This window comes from Hippoglossus stenolepis, chromosome 19, assembly GCF_022539355.2.
Source record: "Hippoglossus stenolepis isolate QCI-W04-F060 chromosome 19, HSTE1.2, whole genome shotgun sequence".
NCBI classification, from domain to species: Eukaryota; Metazoa; Chordata; class Actinopteri; order Pleuronectiformes; family Pleuronectidae; genus Hippoglossus; species Hippoglossus stenolepis.
The window spans coordinates 404,687-422,606 of NC_061501.1; the positions used below are offsets into that span (position 1 = coordinate 404,687).

Here is a 17,920-nt window from a genome sequence, read left to right on the forward strand (position 1 = left end):
ATTTCTGGGTCAGGGAGTAGTAAGGGTTAGAGAAATGTCTGTTGTCATCAGGGTTATGACACTTGGAAAGATGTGTATAATATGTAGAGGCGATTGCCAAGTTGATAATACTGGTCACTATTAACTCAGCAAAGATACAGTATATTTTTTTGACATAAACAGTATGCTGGGCAGTATCAGCTATCGATTGTTCAGCATTTTCCAATGTCACATTACAGAATTCTAAATAGTTTCTGACCAATAGTTTTATTGACTCTAAAAATCCAGCTTAGGTCAGATACTAATTATATCACTTATTTTTTTGATGGGATATTCTTGATGTTATGTAAAAGTTAATTTGAGTGTTTTAATTAGTGATTGACCTCATAAACCTCAGCAGAGACATTGAAAAACAAACTGAGCTGCATAGTGATTGTTGGCAGAGGATGATGATGAGATGACTGCTGCACATTAGTTAAATGTCTTGTACTTTATTATTGGACTTTGCCGATAATTAATCCATGGCTGATGTTTTGCTTTTAAAAGATACTTCACCACTGAATACCAGTAACAATCTTTCTTTGTGTTCAGTATCTTTCACCTGCAGGGAGACACTGACTGTAATAGTGACTACCTAGAAATAAGAGAGGGCAACTCCACTGGATCTGTGGTTGGTCGCTTCTGTGGGAACTCGCTCCCTTCCAACTACACCTCTGTGATTGGTCACATCCTGTGGGTTAAGTTTGTCTCAGATGCGTCCATTAGCGGAGAAGGATTCAGAGCGACCTTCTCACACTGTAAGTGTAAACACCATTCATGATCTTGTTTAAATTAAAACTCCTGAGCCACAGCCGCCCCGTCATACCATGCCACCAACACATGTTGGTGTGTATGGTCGGCTGTGGCTCAGGAGTGGGTCGTCCACTAACTAACTAACCAGAAGGTTGGTGGTTCTCCGGCTGCTCCGATCCGAGTTCCAAGTGTCCTTGGTGAAATACACTGAACCCCAAATTGCCCCTGATGGCTGTGCCGGCAGTGTGTGAGTGATGTTTGATTGAAGTGCTGCACATAGATGCGCTGTATGAATGTGTCTGTGTGAATCGATGTATGGCAACATTTTACTGTGATGTGCTATGAGTAGTCATCAAGACTAGAAAAGTGCAATATAAATATAGACTATTTACCATTTAAATGTTCCATTCCATCTTCCTAATTCTCCCTCTATCCTTTTTCTCATTGTCATTACTCATCTTACTGAGAAACACGATTTGTTGTAAGATTTGCAAGATTTGTTGTAAGATGTGTGTTTATTCAGTTATTAAATCTGATCAATAAATAGAAAACTTGGTAGATAAAATTAAATTAGAGAGGGAATAAGAAATCTAACTCTTGACTTCCTCACTGTTTCTCAGTGTATGGTAATGATCTGATGGGGGAGTTTGGTCAGATAGCATCCCCACTGTATCCCAGAACATACCCAAATAATGCAGACTACTACTGGACCATAACTGTAGAGGGAGACAGTTACATTCAGATCCGCTTCTTGGACATGGACATTGAGGACCTGTATGAATGCTACTACGACCACCTCAAAGTAAGATTCTGCATGCTGTGAAATCGCATTGTAACCTTGATTTAACATGTTTATTTTACAGTCAGAATGTTGTTTGTGCCACTGTGTCTCAGGGGTATTAATTGTTTCATGTGTGAGACATTGTGCATTGCAGGTGCTGTCTCACTCAATGCAATCTAACTTTTATAGCAACTGTTTGTAGCAGGACAGACTTTTCTGTTGAGCACCAGTGATTTTGCTGTAGATTCAGAACATTTTTGAGTAAACAAGCTGATAAATTAAAGATTAAATGAAATCTACATAAAAATCTATAAAAGTGGTCAGCCTTCAATATACATTCATTATATACTACATATACTGTGCGGCATTGTCACTTATATTAATGTATACATACTGTATGTCATATTCTTCACCTGTTAATTGTAGGACATTGTGCAACAGGATCACTTAAACTGTTTGTCCTGTAAACAGTGTTGACAGTCTAATTTTTTTTCAATACTCATAGTATACATTAGTTTGCATAATGTATCAGAAAGAGAAAAGAGCCCTGATGACAGCTCAAAGAGGTGTCCATAGATTTGATACTTTATCCATTCTGCCCTCAATCCTTGGTTGTTCCCAGATCTTTGATGGCTCCAGTGTTCATTACTATCCCATCGGGACATTCTGTGGTCTGGATTTGCCCCCGGCCTTGAGGAGTTCTGGCAGCACTGTCACCCTGCAGTTCAAATCAGATTCAGTGATTGGAGGACGAGGCTTCCTTGTTGAATGGAGTGCAGTCCAGGACTCTGGACCACCACCCACTATATCACCAGGTAAAACACAACGACATGACAATTAGTTCTTCTCCAGAGAAATGGAGGAAAATTACAAGGTAGATGGTGGTGACAGAGCTAGACTTGTAGCCTAACACAGGTTTCATAATCACTTCCCATAAAAATACATAAATACGGCCACATTGAAATGTGGCCTTGACTTTCTCCTTTAGTGACATGAAATTTCGTACAAAATTAACAGTAAAAAGTAGAACAGCCGTAGCCTGGTTGATCCAAAATGCATACAGAGACAGTTCGGGTTTTAGGTCCCCTCGGTTTAGGAGCACACAGCCTGCTCATAAAACACAGGAATAAAGACTTGCAGTCTCGAAATACACTTCAGGTCATGTTTACTAGCAAACACAAGCTGTTATGCAGTACCTGTTTAGGATGCATGATAAAAACATTTTCTTTCTGGGCATGCCATTATTCAACTTGTGTTAGCCTACATACAAAAATGATTCCTACAACTAAACAAATTAGTTTTGAGCCTCATATTGTGACCTTCAGAATTCATGCAAATTTCTGTGAATGTCTGATTTGGGAGACATAAAAGTGTATTTCAGGAAAATAGAGCTCTTGCTGTGAATGCTTTAGAGCAGAGGTCTTCAACAGGGGGTCCGCGGAGGTACTGCAGGGGGGTCGCAACATTTTTGGTTGATTAGACAATTTTTTATATATATATATATATTTTATTTTTTTTCCCACAAATTGAAATGTCTTTAAATACACATTAACATGAATCCAACATATTGTAGTGAACGGATAAATGGAGGCAGAAGACGTTATCTTTCAGTCAGCAATGCACACACTGCAGCTCCTGTACCTTGCACATGTTTAAAATAAAAACATGAATATATTAACCTGTGTATTATTTGAATAGCTTAGTATTGAATGCACATAACAGGATAGCTATGTTTATACATGGCACTAGGCCCAGTTTAATATAAAACACAATTTTATACAATATATATAGTAGGGGGTCCCTGCTCCATCTCTCCATCAGTTTGGGGGTCCTTGGCCTGAAAATCGATGAAGACCCCTGCTTTAGAGTGTAAGTTATCATCTGTGTGCATATCATCCAGCCTTCCAAGAAATGTGTGTTCATTCAAGTCTGCATCATTTGAAGTAGTTGACTTAGTAGTTGTGTAACATCAATTTGTTTTAAATTTTCTCACAACACTTTGTTAAAACCAAAAGAAAGGTTAAGCAGCTGGGAGAATACTAATAATAATCTGTGTTGGATTTGATGCAGTTAGCAATGTAGGATGTACATATATTCCCATTAAGAACTAAGGTGTTGAGTAAAAATACCCTCTAAAACTATGCAATGTTTGAAAACACCGCCCTACAACCTTAGGGCTTTCAGAAGACCTGACAGAATTGCCAGTGTTTACAAAAACAGCCTCTGAAGCAGAAGGAAACTTAATGAATATAAAAAATAACAAAAAAAGGTGGCAAACTCGTTGAGATCCCCCCTTCCTCCTCCTCCTTAAACGAACATCTCTTACTGACTGAACCTTGGTCAGTGGGTCAGCAGCATCATCTGCAATTTGTGTACATTAGTTGACTACTACTATTTATTTGACTACTAAACAGTATTGAGTAGAGTAGTTTCCTCTGCTAATTGAGTGAAGTGTTGACGTTTGAAGGAGGGTGACACTTATTAACTGAAAATTATAATTAATGTAGTTATTGTTAAAAGAAATGATCTTTTCACTCCAAAGTTAAGGTTTAATAAGTCAGTGTTGCATGTGTTCCATCTTAGTGAACCATTTGTGTGTGTGTTTCTGTTTGTCAGGTTCATGTGGTGGAATGCTAATGGCAGGGGAGACTCCTGGCTTCTTCTATTCTCCTGGCTGGCCTGAAGACTACCCACTTAACCAGGAGTGTACCTGGTTGATTCGTTCTCCAGACTCGATTGTAGAGTTTAACATCTTGTCCCTGGACATGGAGGACTACCCCAGTTGCTTCTTTGACAGCCTTGTTATTAGAGACGGTAATTTATGAAAGCCTTTTCTGTAGACCTTACCCAGAGCAAATCACGAATGGAGTTGCTGAAATAGATTATTGAAAAATTATTGAAAGCACCATGCTACTGTGGTCTTATTTGTGCATGTGTTTGTTTCCAGGTGCAACCAGTATGTCCCCTGTGCTGGCTACTGTGTGTGGTCGCGACCCCCCAGGTCCTCTCCACTCGACAGGAGATTCCATGTTCATTCACTTTTCCTCAGACAGCAGCGTCAGTGGTCGAGGCTTTAATGCCTCCTACTCCAGAGGTCAAGCACCAGAAGCAAATTAATAAACGTCATACACAAGGTTCTATTAGTATTGTACAACAAAAATATATGGTCAATAGGGAGTGATGGCAAACACAACTTGACACTCAATACTGGACAGTAACATTTATTTTCCCACACATTTCCTGTCACAATCTACTACTGTTACAACTCTACAAAGGCAATAATTACCTTATTAATAATAATCATGATTATACTTTTGTGTCTTCAGGTTGTGGTGGTCTTTTGCATGTAGACAGGGGTGTGGTGAGCAGTCCGCACCACCCCCAGAACTACATGCCTGGTCTGAACTGTAGCTGGAGTGTGATGGTGACACCTGGCTTCAGGGTTTCTGTCACCTTCCAGAGCCCCTTCCAGATTCAAGGCTATGGAAATGGGTGCAGCTCAGGAGACTACCTTGAGGTAAACAACATATTGAGAGCAAACATTTCTAAAATATGTATGGTTACAAGAAGTCCCATTACTGGGCCCATGAACGTTTAACCCTCAGGGCCTTAAAAAATTTTTTCTGCTTTCCCTCATGGACAAAAATGTCCACTTCCTAAAACTTCTATAAAACGATATATATTAATATTATTTTTCCCTTTTAATAAATTAATTTTATTAAACAATATCAGTCCTGATCATATACAATATACAATACAATATATTCATTACATTTCTGTATTTTAAACTACCAATTTCTTTACATAATACCACATTTTTAAAATAAAAATTATACAAATACATTGATAATTTCCATGAACTATATGATAATGGGTTTTATTTTGGATGGTTATCACAGCCTGGCATATGACACTGGTAAGCAACAACATTTATGTTTTTGAATTATTAGCTTTTGTGTGGTATCATATTTAAAATAAATATTCCCCTCATTAAGGTGCCTCTTCCCGAAACTGCTATAAAAATACTTTATATTAATCCTTTTCTCTTTAGGTGACTTCATTTTTTTAACCAACTTCAGTCCTGTTCGACAATACAAAATTGGGCATTCAACTGTATTTGTCGGTCCTGTCACCTGTATTTGTTTGGCAGTGTCTTTTATACCTTTTATGTAGAAGGTATACTGTACATTCTTTCGGATTTGAGGGTGTGTATGTCAGCTCCTCTGCAACCTTTGGAAATCACACAATGTGTATTGAGTTAAATTGCTGTGTTGAGGTGAGTTCTTAAGGTGGGGTGAGTGTTACTACACTATGTTGGCCCCTCCCCACTAAAAAGGAAGCTAAACAAGTCATTCGACACAACTACATAGTAATATTCTGACATAATACGCGACCTATTTTTCTCCCATTCCTATCAGCAAGACACTGTTTCTTGTTAACATGGTCCAATTGCAGTCCAGTGTGGTGATAATGCAAGAAAAATCTGGTTATGGTGGTGTGGTGATCATGCATGAGACGCATTAGAATGGATATTTCTTGCTCACATGGTTATCCAGGTCTCCGGTAATCATGCAGAGGAATGCTTCCTACATTTAAAGTGACTTAGAGACTCATTCAGTACTGAAGCCTTAGTCCTAGTTGGATGTCTCAGTCACCCCCAGTATAGGTCATGAACCATGCCTCCTCCATGTTAGTGTATGAGACATGGTTCCAACTAAAAAGTCTTAAAATACATAAAAAAATAGTTTACACTGATGTTATACAAATGGGGTTAAACATCCTGATTGAGATCTGAGACTTACTTGTGATTGTGCAAGCGCATGTAATGGTGGAACCGCAATACCTCGACTCCATTCATTGATAGCTACTGTGCACAGTCTGGCTACAACTGGCACAAAATGCCAGTGTTTGTACACACAATGTTTTGGCTACATTTCTGGATAGTGGGAGGAAGTGGAGATGCTTCATATACTGTACATATGCTCTTGATACATTGTTTGTCTGTTTTGAAATAAATTGTGTTTCTAAGATCAGCCGTTCTGAGACTGGTCTCATGAACAAATTGTTGTTTCTCCTTATCAAACAACTCTGCCCATGTATTTGATGTACATGCAACTTTCTTTTCTTTTCTGTTATGCTTTTTAATTTGTCTGACGTCGTTGATCCACTGTTCATCAGCAATTCAATTGTTTATTTACAGTTATTATTCACTTGCTGCTGTCTCCACAGCTTAGGAATGGTCCAGATGGCTCTTCTCCATTACTGGGCCAACGTCTCTGTGGTACAAGTCCCCCATCCCTTCTCCAGACAACTGACAACCACCTCTTCATTCACTTTATGTCGGATGCCAGTAATGAGGCCAGTGGCTTTAAGCTGATCTTTGAGGCCCACAGTCAGGGTACAGCCATCTCACTTTTATCATTTTTCTCTACTCACCAGTATCTTATTTATGTTCTGGGTTGATTGTATAAACAGGTTGTTTTAGGTGGACTGTGCCAACTACGCCAACACTAATTGGGCCCTAACTAACTTGAGTTTTAAAATACTGTTTTCACCTGGTGTCCATACTACTCTGGAGTTTTCAAGCCCCTAAAACTGAGACTCTGGCGTCGATTTAGTTAGAAAACTCAGCATTTTGGGTAGAAAGTGAGACTTTTGAAATGATGATGCAGATGCCCACATTCTCCTCGTGATTTTGGTCTTATCAGTCAAACTAACCAAAGTGACATAGTGCAAGAAGAGATGTGTGGGGTGAGGAGTGAATTTGAAAATAGCATAATTTTCCATTTTATAAATCAGTCTACCATCAAAATAATTTAAAAGCAAAAATGTATGTATTTGTGTTTAAGGAAACCTACAAACCTGCTCTGTCTCCCTTTCTGCAGCATGTGGAGGCTTCATTAAGCTGAATGACAATGACCCTCCAGGTTACATAAGTTCACCCAACTATCCTCAAAACTACCCCCAGAACATTGACTGTATCTGGGTCATCACTGTCCCCAATGGAGAAGCTGTCCAAATCGACTTTGAGGATGAATTCTACATTGAGCCCACAGCCCAGTAAAGCTGCTACTTTCTCTACTTTGTTATTTTATCTCATGATTTTGTAGTGGGGGTAATAAACAGATGAATGAGGTGTGATCAACTACGTCACCTGGGGAGTTGCACCGAAGGGGGTCAAGTATTGGATTGGATTCTGCTCTAACAAAGTTTACCCCTGAGACTCCAGAAGTGTTTTTTGTACTCAAACACTTCACCAACCCCTCCATCGGCATGGGGGGGAGTAGAAAATGAGTGAATTTTCATTTTTTGGATGAACTATCCGTTTAAGGACCTTCTCTGGATAAAATGCACAGTTTTCTCAGTTATAACAAAGAATACCAGGGGCTGGAACTGCTGGGTAGAGATAATAGACAGGTTGATAAACAAAATTGAAATATAATTTTATTACAATTAATGTAAAATATCTTTCACCAAACCCCTTAAATTACAATCCCTAAAATTTATAAAAAATGCCACTTGATTGAGAAACAGACTAACTGGTGTTCCTTCATGCGTTTCTCAGATGTATGTATGACTACTTGGAGGTGCGTGATGGCTCTATAACCAATGCTGACTTAATTTCCCGACTGTGTGGCAATACCCGACCATCTACCCAGCGTTCAACAGGTTCCTCCATGCTACTCAGGTTTCGAACTGACACCAGCGTCACACATAAAGGCTTCAAGGCAAAGTACTCCAAAGGTAAGGACATCACTGTTATCTCACACTGTTCTAATTTTGACTCAATAATTTATTTAATAATAATAATAATAATACTATGTCTTAACTACATTCATATGTTTCTATATTTCTATATATTTGTTTTATATTCCTTACTCTTGCTGCCTTTTACACTTCAATACTTTTTATTTATATTGGGAGTGGGACCTCTCTACGGAGGCTGCCATGTTTTTTACAGTAGTCCAAACTGGACAAACAACTGGACTTAACACCTTTTGAGTTTTTATGAAGACGACCACAGGTTCCCTTTCATGTTTGGAAGGGGGGGGTGAGGGTGAGGTGAGGGGTATTCAGCTGCAGTTACAGAGTGTGTCTTGATCTTCCTAATTTTGGCTACATCAAGTCTTTCACATTGCAATGATGGTACACATTATTTTGCACCTTCAACATGAGTTTGAATCGAAACATTAACAACCCTTGTTTGATAATCATATAATTAATAATCATAATTAATACTCTTAAGTTCTGTAGTAAACAAGAATTCTAAAGAGGTCAAAACTCCAGCAACACTTGAGGAATATCGAATAACTATATTGTTAGACCACCTGATCAAAATGGTTTTCCCTTCTCTTTGCACTTTTGAAGCAGGTGAACTTATCCCAGGAACACTCTCTCTCTCTCTCTCTCTCTCTCTCTCTCTCTCTCTCTCTCTCTCTCTCTCTCTCTCTCTCTCTCTCTCTCTCTATTAAATTGCCTGCAGGCCCCATGCTAACAGATTACCATAGTCAACAATGCATGTGTAAGCAATTTAGTTACATTGTATGATGGGCTGTATTCAGGAGACTGCAATGACAGCATAAAAAAGAAACCTAACAAGGCCCTATGACAGTAACTATCTGCCATAGACTGATGACTGTATATATCTCTGCTAGATAGTAGCACTGGAAGGAAAAGAGGAAAAAGAAAGAAAAGAGATTAAATCAAATCCTACATATGTTTGTCTACATATGTTAGATTGTACTCATGCTCTGTTTAAATAATAGATATGTTAGGAAAATGAATTATACATGACTTTAAAGGTTTTCTTTATTAAGGATTAAAAACAAAGTCAAATACCAATGGCCCTACTCTCATTTGATATCTCTAATCCCCAACAGCAACATGCGGGGGTACCTACATAGGTCAGAGTGGTATGGTCTACAGCCCTGGCTTCCCAGGGTCCAATTATCCTGACAGCTCCAACTGTGAGTGGTATATGGAGGGACCCACAGGGCACTACCTCACCCTTAGCTATGGGAACTTCAGCCTGCAGACCAGTCAAGGATGCTCTGCTGACTATGTCGAGATCAGAGAGTACAATGCCTCAGGTGAGAAATGCCTCATGTGCAAAAGTTGAATTTTTTTGATCAAAGATCAAGTGCTTATTCAGAATCTGTATGATTCCTTGAATATACACATAAAACGGACTGCATTTATATCACACTACTCTTATTGAGGTTTGACAGCGCTTTACAGGTGACTTGTTCTACAGATACAGTGCATACAGTAATAGAACTGCTGGTCCTGCTAATTTGAAAATGCATACAACACACCCTAATGCCTGTGTGTTGTTAGCTTGTTACACGTTAACACTGCCATCTGAGATGCAAATCAAAGACCCACTATCAGATACATTTCCTGTTCTATTCTATGGATGTAGGGCGCCTACTGGGCCGACACTGTGGCAGTGACCTTCCAGCCTCTGTGGACACATCTGACAGTTTTGCTTACGTCAGGTTTGTCAGTGACACCAGTGGAAACGCAGCCGGCTTTAGTCTGTCATTTGAAGCCAGCGTTGAAGGTATGATTTATTTTCAAAGATTAGTAAAGAATTACTTGTTGCATGATCACAAACTTTTACATTACATTTACATTTCTATACATAGAGTACACATGTAAGTATTTGTCACCGTTACATTTTAGCAAGCAGGACCCAAAACGTTGACTAGTAAAATAAAGTGATGGTCAAGAAGGTGAAATCTAAAAACTCAAAATAGAGAAACATTTAAAGCAACACAAACAAACTTAGGAGAAACTGAGAAGAACAAACAAACTGACAAAAACAAAAGGAACCACACAGACTACTGTATATACACAGGGGAGGCAGGGACAATTAAAGAATGTCAAAAATAAATTGGGTACCAAGACAACATACATGAGGAATCACAGGAAAGAAGCTTAACTGGGGCAGAATCACAAGGAAGGGTACTGTTATACAAAGGTACAAGGTATACAAGGAAATCAAATGATAAACCACAAACAAAAAACAAAAGAGTCTTTCAGTGTCTATAGTTCTTATATAAGGGCAGAATTGTGTCGACACTGATCGTCAAGGTCACTTCATCTACCAATCCACCGCAGTCTTGATTTTACCATTATTATTGTTGTTATTATTCATATTATTCTTATTCTTATTATTGTTTGTTTTACTTTATTTCCTCTATACTCTCAGTTACTAGTTGCTAATCCAAGATGCTGTTTTAGCATTACTTCCCATTAGAAAATAAGATTTTTTTATGTTGAACATCACTTTTTGTTTTCCTCTCCATCCTCTTGCAGCCTGTGGAGGCGAGCTGAATACTCCCTCAGGAACTATCTCCTCTCCCAATTATCCCAACCTGTACCCACACAGCCGGGTGTGTCACTGGGAGATGATAGTACCACCAGGCCGTCGGGTCACACTCACGATTAATGACCTACGGCTAGAAGACTCTGGTTCTTCCTGTGTATTTGACTATGTTGATGTGAGTTCCTTTCTGCCAGTGTTTCCTTATGTTTCCTCACGTCATATTCAAATTAAACAAGATGTAGTTTGTTACCACAGGATCATACGTTTTATAAAGCTTTTCATGTCACAAATCAGTTCCATTCATCTCAAATGCATTTGAGTGGTGGATGAGGGTTCAGCAGTACTGTAAGCTCAAACCTCAGACTACAATTATGGTTAGACATGAAGAAAGATGATTCCTATTGTGTGATTTATATGAGCTGACCTAAAGAAACCTTAGATATTAAATTGACAAACTGTAACTTTAGGCAGAAAGGACTATTTCATAATGTTACGTTTGATGTCGCACTGTGGAAAGCAAGCCTCCCTGTGACCCTCAGAAGCACTGGGGGACATGTCCTTTCACACCAGGTGGGGACACCTGCTATAATTAGTGTGTGTGGATGACACCACATCAATCAAAAGCGTCTTCTTACCTGGAGCAAATCTCGCGTCAGAGCTTTGCTGTCCCCAGACGCATCTTACCTATTCTGTTGCTACGCACTAGCTCACTTGGGGACTCATATCCCACTACAAGGGGAAGAAATTGAGCCTGTTTCCCCCTCTACCTGCGCAACATACAACCTTTTTATCAGAAGGGCAGCCTCGCAGGGGCTACAGTAGAATATCCCAAAATGCAGAGAGCGCCTCCAATAAAAAGCAATTCCAAATGAGCTGTCTATAAGTACCTGCTGTGATCAGAGGTCAGATGGAGCGCACTTGCGGCATCACCCTTGGTTACATGCATGCTCATGCTTCAATTTGCTGCTTTAGCTACCCGGTTTCCTAACATAATGTATTCTCCGGCTCGGGGAGAGTCAGCTCACATTTTGCAGGAGGAAATGTTTTCACCACTGAGAGCGCTCTGGCTAGAGATAAATACTGAACCCTTAGTTGCCCCTCACAGAAAAAGTGCTGCCCATAGGTGCACTGTATGAATGTGTGTGAATGGTTGAATGGCAATGACCTGTACTGTAAAGCACTTTGAGTGTAGTGGTCAAGACTACAAAAGCACTATATAAATGCAGACCATTTACCATTTATTCCAGGTATTTTCTTGTCCCCAAACAGGGAGGAGGATGGGATCTGCCCCATCATGGAATTATGGGCTCTGAGTGAATTTCTCAGGAAATACAAATTCAGGATGCTTACAGATGCATACTGTGTACTCAAGGCACTTAGTATTGTAAGGTCAAGACTTCAAAATATTATAGAGAAATCCAACAGTTTCCACTACAACCAAGCACTTTGGCGACAGCAGGACCAGACTCAATGTGGGCGGCCATCTGTCTCAACTAGTGGGGCCGGTCTGTAAGAGGGGGTTTAGTCTAACCTTAACCCTGGAGAAAGTGTCGGATGTACGGATGACCTACTCAGCCTTGGTGTTGGAAATGGTTGGTTTATTATCCCCTATAGACCAGGTGGCTTTTTTTGTCCATGTAGCGCTATCAGCTGTTTGTCTCCTTTGCTAAACCTCACATAGGGAGGCCAACCATGAAGCAACGTTTCTCCCGCTGGGTGGTTAATGTTGTTGCTTTGGCTTATATAAGTCAGGATCTGGAGCCCCCTTGGGCCCCCCTGCACATTCGACTCATGGTCTGGCCTTTTCCAGGGGAGTCTCTGTACAGGACATACAGTATATGCTGCAGGAAGTGCTGACGATGTATGTCAGACAGAAATCAGCCTCAGCTTTGTTGCTGTACTTCACTAATTGGATTTACTCGTAATCTGCTGAAGAGATATCTTGGGCGCAGTCAAACGGGTTTGATATATTGTTTTTATTCTTATGTATTTATTAGGAGCAAAATTAAATGATTTTCACCCTTATCTTTCAGTTACAGTCGAAAACATTTCCTCAAGCATTTTGATATATGTAGCCCTGGTCCTAGAAATGCTGCTGTCATGCTACAGACCCAGTTACACTGTCTGTCTCTGATGACCTATGTATCTTCTAGGTACTGAATGGGTTGACAGACAATGCACCTCGCCTGCAGCGATTCTGTGGTACAGTACCAGCAGGCACCCAGGTGCACTCTTCCGGCAATACCATGACTGTCGTGTTCCGCACGGACGCGTCCGAGTCTAATGGTGGCTTCATGGCTTCTTACTCCTCTGAGGTGCCTGCAGGTTAGATGCTACCTTGGATATGACTAAAACTTAACCACTATTTACATAATGACATAATACATATGATAAGAGTGTGCATTGTAAATGGTAGAGATTATTCACATATGTCACTGACTCATGTTTCTCATGTTTCATAGTTTAAATAAAAGGTTAAATTTAGCACATTAGCAGATTTAGCAAAATCCACAATATCTTTGAAGCCATTTGCTCCAACATTATGGGAAAATCAATGTCTGGGTTCATTAAATCTGCAGATATCCCAAATACACAAGTGCACATTATGCAGTTCAATACAACAGCTCTGCAATAAACCCTCCATAGGTTCTAATATTAAGATTGTGTTGAAACTTCATTTCGTTGTTGTTGTTAGAGTGTGGTGGAGTTCTGGACAACCCAGCGGGCGGAAACTTCACTTCCCCTGGGTACCTGGTGTCCAACTACAGCAACAACCTCAACTGTGAGTGGCTGATCCGGAACACTCTGCACATTAATTCCTCTATCGTGGTGCTCATAGAAGACCTGCACCTGGAGACTTATCAGACTTGTGAGTCAGACTACCTCCAGTTCCGTTTAGGTGAGTACCACACAGACAACATCGGCACCAGAACGCACTGAAGGAAATTACTGCACTTGATATCATCAGCTCCTGTTCCCTTCGCCCCGTCTCCAGCCTGAGTTTCTCCCATCATCTCCTCAGAAGTGCCATTCCCTACTCACAATCTTGGTCTTCTCAGACTTTACTCCTTATTCTCAACCCTAACCCTAACCCACTTATCCAAACAATAGAAGATGAATAAACCTACCAATCTCAATAATCCGAAGAATTTCAAAAGTCAAGATGACAATATTACCCAAAATATATTAACAGAAACCTTAAAATGATTCTGGCACAGCCACCCCCCTAATGGTTCAACTCTTTAGATTCAATACAAACAAAATTTAGTTGTTTTTTGTAGATATTGAACAAGGACAATGCAAATAACTGGATATCTCAATCCTGCTGTTTACCAGCACCTCCATAAAATGTCAAAACTGTTTCAAGATTCCAACCATCGCTACAGGTCTGACAACCGATGGAAAGCTAATAAAATCATGCAATTGACACATACCTTGCAAATACACACTACTTTGGGATAATCTATAATTCTTTTAAGGACAAAAAAACATTCATTTTAATTACCTGGAAAGATAAAGGTATCACACAGCTTAAACACTAAATTCAAAAGACTTATCTGGATAACTAGATGATGGCTTCTGGGTAAGAATTTGCCCAAAAATATTTTTAGTGACAAATAAACCTACCTACAACTCAAGGTTAACCCCAGAACATCACATCTTTTTAGTTTTTTTCCCCTTGTCTCTTAACATTATTATTTTCAGTGTAACTGTTTAATTATTGTAAAAATTATCAATTTATTTATTGTTTCTTTGTTAATATGCAATGTTAACAGCTCAAAGTCTGCATTCAATCTGTGTGTGCATGTGTCTGTGCTTGTGTATATAATTTATCCCTCTTAAAAATTACTTTTACACTTAGCTGTATAGGGAATAAGTCACTTGATTAATGTGACTTATTACTCACTCTCAGCCAAGACCAAGACCATTCCTACGCTTGACTTGGTATTTTAGAGCATTCCTAAAAGTTTGATGAATATGTTGTAAATAAAGGTATAGCTGAAATGTCGAGGGTAGATTTACACAAAGCAGATTATGCAGAGCCCCAAGATGCAGTGTTAAGTTTAACAACGATTTCAAACACCCAATAAAATAGGAGAGTGTGAAATAGGCTATTTCAGTCATATGGGTTTAACTTAAAAATTCCAGTATTAATCAGCAGTTTATCAGGCCATTACAATATGGAGATTAGCTCACGTAGTAAAAAATTATCAGCAGCAGCTAGAAATATAATGTTACTTTGAATTAGCCAGTGGTAACACTGAGATTTCTTTCCACTGTCTCTAACCCTGAAGAAGTTGTTTACATATACAAATTCTGAATTTGACCACTTGTGACATTTCAAACTACAACTGCAAGACCTTTTTATCATTTCTACTCCATGCTGTAAATATCGTGAATCAGCAACAATATATTTTAACATTGGAGTTATCACTCTCCTTGCTGTTAGTGTAGTTAAATTCCTCTGCTATCTGGGGAGTCCTATCTGAGCCCTGAGTGCTATTATCTATTATTATCCATCATAATTTAACTATGATTTGAGTTGTGAGGTGCTAATACCATCAAGGATCTTCAGTCCAGTGCTAGCTTTGCATAGATGCAGAAGTACAGCCTTCACTATCACTCTGCATTGCTACCATAAGTTATTGTATGCACAGCTGAGGTGGTAACATGAACAGTTGATACCCCTGTATAGACGCTGGATGAGTAATAGGCACAGACAACAAGTAAAGACTGCTGTGTTGTGGTTTCTGCTAGGATGACTTAATAGCCTGCTGATCTGGAAAAAGGATCTGTCTGACTTTTAAACCAAACCAGTTACATGATGTCTGGTGTGTTGTTTATATAGAGAGGATATGCACATATTGGTTTGGATTTAGAGAAAGGGTGAGGTGAACAGTCAAAGCTTCAAGGATTTTAGTAACTGGTTGTTAACTCTTTAAGAAGGAATCATCAATCCCAGTTCAGATCATCGTTTAGTGACTCATTGAACAGGTTGGAAGTAATGGATGGCTTCTACAGTACACAGTCTTTGTATTGTATATGTGTATAACCTTCTACACCTTCCCTCAGGTAACTCAGATGGGGAGCTGTTGGCCACGTTTTGTGGGCAGACCACCCCCATTATTCCCATTGTGGTCTTTACACCAGAACTCTGGGTCCAATTCCAGACTGACACCTCCCAGGGAGACTTGGGCTTCAAGGCCAAATACTTGTTCTCTGGTAAGAAAGATGCTAATCCTTGATTAACTTCATCTTCCAAAGGGTATATCTACTTTTTTTTAATCTACAGTTGTACTCATAATGTTACCATTGCCATCCTAATATGCAGGGTGGGATATGCCATATGGGATGGGGGGACTACCCCCTCTGGTCTTTTTTATCTATCTTTACCTGATTCTGATAAATAAATAAAATTGATAAAAAGCATCTAAGTAAAGCGCTACGAGATGGTCATGCAAAAAACAATAAAATCAAGAATGGTGTCACAGAAGATAATCTGTGCAAAGTGCTCCACACTCCCATTGTGCCATTAACCATAAATAATGTTGACATGAATCACCACATAATGACTGATACATTTGATAAATTGGTAAAATCTTTCTTTGTTAATTCAAGTATTCATTCATTCAGCACCAACACGCCGACACACATAACGACACAACATCATTTAGTCTTCACGATCACAAATGATAGTCATGACTCTTTGCATATAGAGCAGGGAAGTGCTCTATATGCCTGTAGATTTGCGGAGATGTGGAAGAGGGGTGACAAGCCGCAGATGTCTTCTCCACAGGAAAACAGAAAAAGAGGACAAAAGTCCACCATCAAATATATATATATATATTCCTGAAAATGCATTGTTAAGTTTAAGTCCCAACATAGTTTTATTGTTGATTAATATATAAATAAAATTAATTTAGGCTATTTGCCCACTGTGGTTAATGATTTATTTTCATGAATACAATTTTTGGGAATCAATCTCTCTGCAGAATGTGGAGGATGGCAGTCAGGTGAGGGAGGGGTGTTATCCAGTCCTAACTACCCCGGTATCTACCCCAACCCCAGTCGCTGTGCTTGGCTGCTAGAGGCTCCAGTGGGCCACACCATTACAGTAAGTTTGTACCACCCGTCACAAAGAAGAATTGGATTGTGCACTGACATACTGACTGTTCTTTGTTTAAACATTTCATTCTCATATTTGCTTTTATCATGAAACTTATGTAACAACAGAGGATCTCAACTAGCATCAATTACATACAATTGATAAAACTAAACAAATAACTTTATTTTATAGATGTGTACCTGAATAACAAAGCACTAACAAAATGTATGGACTAGACACAATTTAGGTAAATGGTGTTAATGAACCATTAAAAAAATACATATTGTATTGTATTATTATTATTATTATTATTATTATCAATAATAATTATATTAATAATCTCTTCTCCACTGCAGCTAACCTTCAGCTACTTCAACTTGGAGCCCCACTCTACATGTGGCTGGGACTCTGTCACCATCTTCAATGGAGGATCCCCTGGCTCCCCTGTTATCGGCCAGTACTGTGGGAACACCTCCCCAGGAACCATCCAGTCAGGATCCAACAAACTTGCTGTCGTCTTTCTAGCAGACCACAGCTTGTCCTTAGGAGGATTCACAGCCTCCTGGTCGGCTGATTCGTCAGGTGAGTTAACACTGACTAAATGAACATGCTCGTACCTGTTCTTTCCCTGACATACAGTACCCACATGCTTTAGAACATTGCTGTAGTTAGCTCAACGCTTTCATCAACCCAGCCTGTGTTGGACATTTTACAAAAAAAAAAGGAATGTAAAATGCAGTCTGAGTAAGTAATGCTATTACTTGATTTCCTGTCAAAAGTAACTCATTATATTACCTTTCTGTTACACCCAACCAAATTTAGACTTTGCATGTGTGCCGCTATGAGAATGTCAGGGTTATCACTGGTAAGTGCAGCTAAGGCTTCAAACTAGCAAGATTTTTTTACTGCAGCCTAGGAATTTATAGTTACG

The 17,920-nt window shown here is 39.3% G+C and overlaps 1 protein-coding gene across 1 annotated transcript in view; it reads left to right on the top strand.

Moving 5' to 3' along the window:
• cubn (cubilin (intrinsic factor-cobalamin receptor)) overlaps positions 1-17,920 on the top strand; it is an 86,192-nt gene that overhangs the window by 51,128 nt on the left and 17,144 nt on the right. Inside the window, exons 37-53 of the mRNA XM_047344599.1 lie at positions 571-776; positions 1,392-1,573; positions 2,175-2,367; positions 4,169-4,366; positions 4,500-4,646; positions 4,879-5,069; positions 6,782-6,950; positions 7,438-7,612; positions 8,118-8,296; positions 9,433-9,642; positions 9,975-10,115; positions 10,874-11,058; positions 13,037-13,208; positions 13,579-13,782; positions 15,957-16,106; positions 16,877-16,998; positions 17,346-17,571. Of these exons, the coding sequence (XP_047200555.1) occupies positions 571-776; positions 1,392-1,573; positions 2,175-2,367; positions 4,169-4,366; positions 4,500-4,646; positions 4,879-5,069; positions 6,782-6,950; positions 7,438-7,612; positions 8,118-8,296; positions 9,433-9,642; positions 9,975-10,115; positions 10,874-11,058; positions 13,037-13,208; positions 13,579-13,782; positions 15,957-16,106; positions 16,877-16,998; positions 17,346-17,571 (3,050 nt within the window). The remainder of the gene's footprint in view (positions 1-570; positions 777-1,391; positions 1,574-2,174; positions 2,368-4,168; positions 4,367-4,499; positions 4,647-4,878; positions 5,070-6,781; positions 6,951-7,437; positions 7,613-8,117; positions 8,297-9,432; positions 9,643-9,974; positions 10,116-10,873; positions 11,059-13,036; positions 13,209-13,578; positions 13,783-15,956; positions 16,107-16,876; positions 16,999-17,345; positions 17,572-17,920) is intronic.